This window comes from Pollachius pollachius, assembly GCF_949987615.1.
Source record: "Pollachius pollachius genome assembly, chromosome: 8".
NCBI classification, from domain to species: Eukaryota; Metazoa; Chordata; class Actinopteri; order Gadiformes; family Gadidae; genus Pollachius; species Pollachius pollachius.
Window position 1 is genome coordinate 7457785 of NC_136941.1, and position 9688 is coordinate 7467472.

General features: G+C 45.4%; 1 protein-coding gene and 1 long non-coding RNA gene across 4 annotated transcripts in view; one reads left to right on the top strand and one right to left on the bottom strand.

The window, feature by feature from the left end:
* Window positions 1–232: 232 nt before the first annotated feature.
* Window positions 233–2228, bottom strand: LOC307079890. The gene is made up of 3 exons (XR_013812072.1): window positions 1653–2228; window positions 1316–1532; window positions 233–783 (listed from the first exon to the last, which is right to left on the bottom strand). It is a non-coding gene; the product is annotated as an uncharacterized lncRNA (long non-coding RNA).
* prdm16 (PR domain containing 16) overlaps window positions 1521–9688 on the top strand; it is a gene marked incomplete at its 3' end in the record, with an annotated part of 188755 nt that continues 180587 nt past the window's right edge. For all 3 annotated transcript variants that reach the window (XM_079742393.1, XM_079742391.1, XM_079742392.1), the window contains exon 1: window positions 1521–1769. In XM_079742393.1, coding sequence (XP_079598519.1) covers window positions 1733–1769 — 37 coding nt within the window. In that variant the 5' untranslated portion in view covers window positions 1521–1732. The remainder of the gene's footprint in view (window positions 1770–9688) is intronic.

Here is a 9688-nt window from a genome sequence, read left to right on the forward strand (position 1 = left end):
ACCTACGAGCGACCTATGACCTGCCCCAATATAAAGTTTATCCCTCACAATCATTACAAATCAAAAGAAGAAAACGTTAATAACGATATACTGTCATAGAAGCTCTTCCTTATGCTGGTTCAGTCAAGAGAAAAAACAATACAAAATAAATATTATTAAAACATTTAATAATAAAACAAACATATCAATACTAATACAAATAACACTAATGCAAAAAAGAATAGCCTTATAATACAGTAGTTATTTTATTTTGTTTACAGTAATATTTTTATCAAATAATATGGGCTGCATGGAACGATTGTTTATATTTAGATAACATTATAAAAAGCCAAAATTGCCTTCTCCGTAGGAAAACCATTTTAAATATGTGGTATTTAAGACAATCAAAAAAGCTAACACAAATAATTGTACCACTAAAACCAGTTGAAGGAAAGCAGGCCTTAATTTGACATATCCATAATGGCAACGGCTCACTGCTCCATATGACCAGCCTGCTCTCACGCACTCACAGCGTGCGTGCCCACACAAACAGGTGCACTGCAGTGGTGGTTAATACATTAGAAAAGCAACATCTATTCGTCTTGAAAAAGGGATGTATACCTGTTATATCACTCCAACGTCAAACCAACCAATTGTGTAAATGGATGGCGGTGATCAAATACATGGCTGCTGCTGTTGCTGTCGTTACCACTGTTAATAGGCGAGAAGCAGCCCGGCCGGGTCCTTTGGTGGCCCTGGTCTGCTCTGTGCTGCTCCGTCAGCGGCTGCACTTCCGTGCTTGTCCTGGGGAAACGCAGGGTGTTCTCACATTAAGAGCCACACACCACAATAAGGAACACATCGACAGTCCAACGCGTTACCCCCTCTGTACGTCTGCGAGTCAGGACCATTCGTATACCGCTTGTAATCCGAGCCCATTTAAGCCGGCCGATGAGAAACCCAACTCACGAGAACATAAACTGAAAGTGGTTAATTTCAGGGCTATAGGCCTTCAGCGAAATGCGGTTCAAGATCAAATGCTGCTTCAGATAAACATTTACAGAAACACATCGTCTGAGGTACAAATGCTACCAAATAAAAAAATATGTCGAAAACAAACGAAAAAAACATAATCAGGATCTTAGCCAACTAATAACGTCGTAACAGTCGTTCGACTTCATAGAGGCCTCGACATTTCACTTTGAACTTCACGATTTGTGTAACTTCCAATTCAATGTCGAATAGGTTAACATGTTTGCTACAACAACGTACAAAAGTATCAAAAACAGAACTTGTGAATCGCGACCTTGAGCTCCCCCCCCCCATGTAGGCCTACCTGGTGGTGTCCCCGGCCGGACCGGACCCCGCAGGGTGCTGCACCAAGTCGTGTCCCTCTTAAAGGGGTAAAATCCAAGACGGAGGTGCTGGCTGTGGCAATGGCGGTGGTTGAATTGGGGACGGGGGTAAGGGGAGGGGGAGGAGGGTGAGATGGTGTGGAGAGAGAGGGAGGAGGAGGAGGAGGAGGAGGAGGAGGAGGGAAAGAGATAAGTGATCTAAAGGGGAGACGATAGGACAAAAAGTGATGATGATGAATACATTGGAAAGTTTTTTGGCCCCAACGAGGGTGTCAGATTGAATGGCCTGTGCGCATGTGCGAAGGTGTCCAAACTGACAATGCTCGTGAGATGAAGATAGTGTTGTTGCTGCTTCTGGGCTCACGGAGGACGACGAGAGGAATCTACAAGCCGACAAGATGAGATCCAAGGCGAGGGCGAGAAAACTGGCCAAAAGTAGGTCTTCTTTTTCCCTTATTACGCTTTCAGCCGCCGGCTCCAACTCCCGGGCACATCACCAACATATACTTATCATTTGTCATATCCTCAGGGGGTAGATTGTTCGTCCAGTGAGATAACTTTTACTTTTACTCTTCCCGGTAACTGTGTCGCTAGAATGAGTCCAAGACCCGGTGCCTGCGCTTCTTTTCGCTGCGTGCTGCAGTCCGGGCTTCGCTGGTTCCCAGCGCCAACAAGTTTCGCGTGTGATGTAAAACACCGAGGCGGTTTTTAGTAGAAACTATATGGATGCAGGAGAAAAAAAAGCATTGCCATTGCAAAAAGCGAGCTCGAGCTTGTAATTTGTTGTTTTCTGTTTCGGTCGGGGAGTTTGTATAAAAGCGCAGATTCATTTCCGAAAGTCAAAGGGGGGGAAAAAAAGTTGTCGAAGGAATAGCAACTTTTATTGAGCCGTTCCAAGTCTTGTGAAATAATATTCCCGTGTGCTGAAATAGTGGGCGCTGTGGCACTGCTCATGGTCACAGGCTCTCGCGGCAGCGCAGCACACGCGGACTTTTGCACTGCACGCTTTCCCACTGCTTTACAAACGCGAAGACGCGAGCGCGATACGGTTGTTGTTTTTTTCACGCAATGTGCCAAAAATTATCTGCAGATTTTTGTTGCCGGTCCTTGCTTTATCTCGGAGGGGGGAAAGTGTGTTACTCCGGCGAGTTATTTGTTTGTGTCTCTGGGCTGTTGGAACGCTGTTGGTTCCTCCTCCAGAGACCGCCAATCAATAATGTGTGTGGAGAAAGAGAGCACCCATGCTTCTCTGGTGGACTGCTGCTCGCGTCACAGAAAATTCATGCATTCAGTTTGGTGAACATTGGCACTTTTCCTCCGATGGGACGTGGATCGTCCCCCCCCAATTTGTTATTTATTTATTCTTTAATGGTCGATGTGCGAAATGCATTGTTTTTTGGTTTTTTTTGCATGCAAGTTTGAGGCTTTAATTAATGTTGTTTACTGGTTAATGTAAGGCCCACAGGTCGTTCATCAATAATCCCCAAGTCTCTCCAATATTAATTACATTATTGAAGTGTTTCTGTGCGATAGGTGAATATTTCCCTTTTAATTTCGATTTTTATTTTTTAATGTGAGTTTCGTTGTGGGTTTTGGTGTATAAACGTAGAGCATAAATGAATGACAAATCAAGCATTTGAATATGTCATGTTATATTCTTATTAAGAAGTCGAAATGTAGTTATGGATAGCTTTTTTAAATACATTTTTATAATATTTTTTTCAACTTTCCCTACCTCTAAAAACTTTGCAGAACTGCGAAAGTCTTTGATATTTTGTAATTAAATGTGAACCCCAATCTCAATATCAACGACCGTGCTTCATTCATTAAATTTAACATATAATTTAGTTCTCTCAGTTTTGTAAAAGAGTCTTGTATTTATACTGCCAAGTATAAAAATAAAAGATTACCTTATTTCCCCAATATATTATTCTATATTATAGTCATTCGAATCTACTGGGATGTCACTGCAATTTAACGTTATAATTGCAGGGTTTTCCTTTTACTTTAAAAAATAAACACAGATCAAATCAGCACAGCCAGCCATCGTGGGCTACTGTAGTTACACCGAGTGTTGGCTGAAAGTTATCTTATTACGCTTACACTTTCAAATGCTAGCTCGGGAGCACCGCGTCCCACCAGAAGAAAGTAACTAATTACTTATCGTAAATGCTTGAACATACAGAGGGCCTCGGCGTTCGCCGGTAATTGTGCTTGAACTTGATCTCTAAATAGGCTTGATAGCCTGTTGATCCGGGCGCTAATGAACACAAATACCTGGCTTTGTAGCCCTCTCACACCGGCACGCACCGAGCCTCTGAATGGCCCCAAAGGCCGCGGTCAGAACCCAGCAAACACACCAGCACATGACGAGTTAGAGGCCCGAATGTGCGGGTTTAGTAACCCTGTTACACACGCGGTGCACGACAACCCCCACCAGCCCCACACCCTCTCTTCCCCCCCCCCCCCCCCCCCCCCCCCCCCCCGCCCCCAAAAAACGATTCAAACAAATTGAATTGCGCATGTAACACCACGTGCAACACATGCAGGCTTATTAATTGTCTACATACGATGTTGTTATTTTTACCTTTTTACCCCACTGCATATTGCTTATTCATAAGCGATGTTTCTCGTTGTTTGCCTTAACTGGAGAGACCTTGAACTACGTGAGAGGTGAAGGAGCCCGGGAGCGCGTCCCAGACGCCCCCGTTCCGGGAGGGGGACGCGCGCCCCTGTGCGCGCGGCCCGGCGCTCTCTACATATATAGGCTCGCATTGATCGGTTAAAGAGGCTACACTGACCGCTCCGCTGTTTTGAAAGCACATTTGCCAGTAGGTCAGGAGTTCGTATAAATTGTAGCTTGTTTGGATTGAACCAGGACGTAGTCCACACGAGTCCAAACATACATAGGTGGCATTAGAAAAAGCGAAATACCAGCATGACATGCTATTTGATTTGCATCATAGCGTTTTGGAATTGTTGGCTGCCTTTTTGCGGATTAGGTATAGGAAATGTATTCTGGAGGGTGCGTATCAGCAGTGCCCACCCGTTTTAGCACTAACAGCGGTATTGGGCCTACTGTCTGCAAATTAATCTAGCATCTAGTGTAGCTATTCCATGCATGTTTTGCATATATTACAACCAATGTATTATGGGCAGCCGTTTGTATTTTATGATTTTCTACTCAATATATTTTATTTTATATTTAAATACAAACAGTATTGGTGGGAATTAAGGTTGTGCATGGATGCAGGTCATTTAATCCAAATCGTCTGTGTTGTGGAAAGCCATGGACTGGGAGGCAATAAGAGCAGCGGATTTAATGTCTAAAACACGTTTTTCAGTGCTTTGTGCGGTTGGTGTACCAAGTTAACGCGTTTAGGTAGCCCGCTTTTTTTCTTCATTTAATAACAGAATTAAAATTTTTAACAATTCAAGTTCAGTCATTCTGAACTTCTGTGATTCATATGCATCGTGCTGTGTACGATGACACTCAACACAAATTGTTCATATAAACACGTGCCCACACGACACAGACGTGTTTCTTCCAACATAGTCCTGCACCTCACAGACATGACTACAGCTCCTTAAATTAAGTCCCTGTCAATCCACATGAGGCCTTATCAGTTGCACGCTGCATTTGAACACAACTTTCACGCGTTACTGATTCCCAAACCCCGTCTGCATTCGTTCAGTCGGTATTATCAACAGTCAATAAAATGTAACAATTGTGGCGCGACGCGGCGTTCTGCATTTTCAATGCGGATTCTTTTTACGAGCAGGGGGGCTCATGCACTCGGGCGCAGTGAAGACGCGCGCACGCGGCAAGACAGGCGCGCGCCCCCGTGAGATTCCCCACACGCTCTCTCTATTTCTCCCCTTTCACGTTTAATATGAACGTTTAATTTAAGACGTTTTGTCCCCAAACAGTTTCTCTCTCATTACGCCCGAGGAATAGTCAATGACCCGATGTAGCTTTTTGGCAAAGTGGCTACTTTCACATTATAGCAACAAGCATGCTGAACCTCTGCCTACACCTTCAAGGTCCAGTGAAAGTTCTAACACATTTATTTAGGATGTATTCCAGCTCAGATAATGGTTCCTAGTGGTACAATAGGCTAGTGGCAGCTTGCATGTTTTAAATCAATTTAGGTTCAGACTCAACGCAATGAAAATTTACATGAGTGAATACCTTATCTAAAACTGTATCAATATTTAAGTTGATCAATCTTAAATGGGCAGTGTATCATCATATTTTTCATGCATGGAGGGTGCATTCAAACCGAATGAAGGAAACGTACAGCAGTGCGCTCTGTGTAGTTCCAGAGAGTCTCTTAGCAGTGAGGGGCAGACCAGAGGACCCTGTGTGGTTCCAGAGAGCCCCTTACCAGTGAGGGTGGTGTGACTTGTCGTGTACCAGAGAGCCCCTTAGCGGTGATTGCATTTGGCCCTTTGTGGTTCCAGAGAGACCCTTAGCAGTTAGGGCATTGGGCCCTGTGTGGTTCCAGAGAGTCCCTTAGCAGTGAGGGTGGTGTGACTTGTGCAGCTTTAACATGGCTCTCTAAAACGACTTCTGTGACCTGTCGGATAATGACAACCCCATGAAACTTGGCACCGGGAAACCAGAAACCCCGGGATCATTAGGACACTGTAAGATGACCTCGGGTCTGAGATAAGGGACGAGTGGTGTTTTATCCACTTATACATCATCGGTGGTTCACCAAGTCTTGTCTGAATAAAAAGGAACGGTCCTTATAAGTGTGGGTTTCCAATTTTAACAGTGACAAATTAGCTCTGTATATTTTGTAAGGAAGCTTTATAGAAGGTCTTACAGGTGTTGGGGTTATCTGTCTCGGTTATTTGAACATCTCTGACCTGCCTAGAGAAATACACTGCATTCTGCCTCACTTTAACCAATACTTCAAGCAACGTGTTCATTTTGGGTCGTTCAGAAAATCTCTCCCGCTTGTTATACAAGTGATGTGTCTCTCAAGAACCAAACCATGACTTTAGCCAAAGCTAACTCAACATGATACTCTGTTTATGAGCTAGCAAGCTAGACATATCTCAAATAGCCGACGAGCAGAATGGAAATATTGTTATGAATCAAGTTAGCCGGCGCTAACTCGTCGGCTGAACGGTCCAAATATTTGCACTCTATTTCGCTGTGTGTGTTGTAAATGTGTTGTTACTGTATCTCTCAGGGGAACTGGACGGACATGCATCATGCACAATATGCAGTTCACATAATGGCACGCATACGTCAAAATGTAGACGGACTGCCCACCAACGTTCAACTCTAATTACAATTGTGTGCACATATCCAAAAGGCTCTCTCTCTCTGTCTCCCTGTGTCTCTCTCTCTCCCTCACACACCCACCCACCCACCCACACACACACACACACACACACACACACACACACACACACACACACACACACACACACACACACACACACACACACACACAAACACACACCTGAGTAGTGACAGATTTTTGGGCAGCATGGATTTAACCCCAATCAATCTCCGCGTGGAAAGGTTGAGTGTAAATGTCATCTAGGCAGCGGGATCTGGCACTGTTGACTGACCGAGCGTCTGGGTGTGTGTGTGTGTGTGTGTGCGTGCCGTAACGTGCACGTGCACGCACACCAGCCTACGTCCACCATTGTTAGAGCTGCTGTCACAGTGCGGAGCCCTGACCTTGCCGTGGTCTGGCGCTGTGATTCCCAGACCCTTATTATACCTGGCCACGCAAAGGAAGTGCACACACACACAACGTACAAGCTCCCCCACACACACAGACATGCATGTACAGTATACACACTCAAACTCATGAGGCAAATAGGCGTGTACGGACCAGACACACACACACACACATGCACACACGCGCACACAGTGGATATGCAAACATACATAAACCCATTTATCCACACACATTTTTAAGCACACACATTTACACATATTTACACACATTTACACACCTACACACACACACACACATGCACACACACGCGCACACACACACACACACACACACACACACACACACACACCACACTATTTCCTTCTTAGTGTCACTTGTGAGCGTCAGTTAAAAAAATGATAACTTGGTCTAGGAATATCATTTCATTAAGCCCTGGCACACAGCTTTGAATCCCATTCATTCCCGCCATTACTTTCACCCAGCAGCTATCAAGCGAGTGAATATGCCTTTCCCCCCGCTCATGCTATGACCTCATCCACCATGTTTGCAACAACATGGCTGTCTCCCAGTGTTGTTGGCATAGGGAGGCTCTCTCTCTGTCCGGCCGAGTTTATGTAAGATATATTTTCCCCTCAGTGTTTTCCTTTTCAGGGAAAGCCCCCTGTTTCTCGTCCGGTATCAGAGGCTTGGTGTCCAGCTCGGAGATTACAGATGGGTCTGGGGTCTGGGGTGAGGCCTTGATATTGCCTCCTAAAATAGCCTAGTGTCGTGTAAAGCAACATGGCATTGCAGCATGTGCTACTTCTGCTACTGGAGAGGGCCCCCCCCCAAAAAAACGGAAAAGAAAGCCATTATACTGCAGTAAAAATGCTTTGTGCCCTGACCTGTGGCTGCTTATATCCAGTTACCCCCTTAGCCACTGCTAGACTCGTTCTGGAAGATTCTGTCCTGCCTCTCCAAACCCGGGGGCTAAGAATACGCCGCGTATGTTAGCACTGTAGCAGATTCCCTTCGTCCCTCGCTACCAGAGTACTGGCACTGATTAAGGCCAAATTATTATCTGGGAGCGTGTGTGTGGTTGTGTGTGTGTGTGTGTGTGTGTGTGTTTGTGTGTGGTGCACACACCACCCGCTGCTTGACAGTGTGTGTTGTTTTCAAAACAAGGGGCTAAATGTGTCGAGTCACTAATTAGCGTGTTTTAGCTAACCTCATGATTGCGCTGCATTGTGACTAGTCTTATCCCCGCTCGCTAATCCTGCTTCACTTGGTATTAGCTCCCTCGCTCTTTTCCTTTTCTCCCCTTTTTCTTCATACATGCTTTCTTGCATTTCTTTTTCTTGTTCCCTTTCTTTTATCAATACAGATATATCCCCCCCACCTCACATGCACCCTGGTTTTGTGAGGAAATATTTTAAGTTTGTGTGATTTCTTTGTGTGCCCTTGTCAGTTGGAATGCCATGTGGCTGCTCTATGTAAACCAGCCAACCAGGCTTCTACTCCTTGTCATTTTGTAAGCGAATGGAACATTTGTTTAAGCATTTTTCTGAGCCAGAAACTTGTTAGGGACATTCTTACATTACCCACCAACCCATTCCATTATATGATTATTATATATGAATGAATAATTGTTTCGCATTGACGCTCACCTAAGTTTACACTGCTAAAAATAAAATACATGTCTTCTGCGATAGTTCTAGTTTAGTTCCTACTACAGCCAGCACTTCTTGGTATCTCCGACTTCCATCCAACTTCTATTTTCAAACAGAATACCCACCTCCTTCTCTTCCTCCTCCTCCTCCTCCTCCTCTCTCCCAGTCCCAGGCAGGGACTAGTGATGATGTCTCATCCTGTACAAATATGATAAGCAGACGGACCGCTCTGTCCCTCAGGGCTGCCGCTCTGTCTGGGAGGGAGAGAGAGATATAGATGGAAAGAGAGAAAGTGGGAGGGAAGGAGACAGTACAGGAGAAGGAGACAGAAGATCAGAAGGGGAGAGGGCGAGGGAGAGAAAAGTGCAGTGACCATGGGTGGTGTGGCACTAAACTCCCTCTATATCGCTCTCTTTCATCAGGCCGCATCTTCAAAGCCTTGGCTCCATCCTTCTCTCTCTCTCTCTCTCTCTCTCTCTCTCTCTCTCTCTCTCTCTCTCTCTCTCTCTCTCTCTCTCTCTCTCTCTCTCTCTCTCTCTCTCTCTCTCTCTCTCTTTGTCGTGAACACATAGATGGGCACGCAGTGTCTCATTAAGGAGGATTAGAGCCATCCCCCTGTCCCACAGGGGCCCGCTCGGGACACTTTCCCTCTTCTCTTTTTGGACACACACACACACACACACACACACACACACACACACACACACACACACAGAGCAGCCCTCCCACTCTCGCCCAGAGATCAGGTTCTTTGATTCGTCCAGATAAAGACCCCTTTCATGTCGACGGGACGGTTAGCGATTACACTGTCAGGCCCATCGTTTGGCTTGCGTTCGACAAATTTCTGTGGTCACTGTGTGTGTGTGTGTGTGTGTGTGTGTGTGTGTGCATATGTGATTGTGCGTGTGTGTGTGTGTGTGTGTGTTTAAACCCGGCGAACAGGCAGATTCACAGTAATTGAGCTGTCATTATCCAATGACCCTGCCAGACGCTAGTT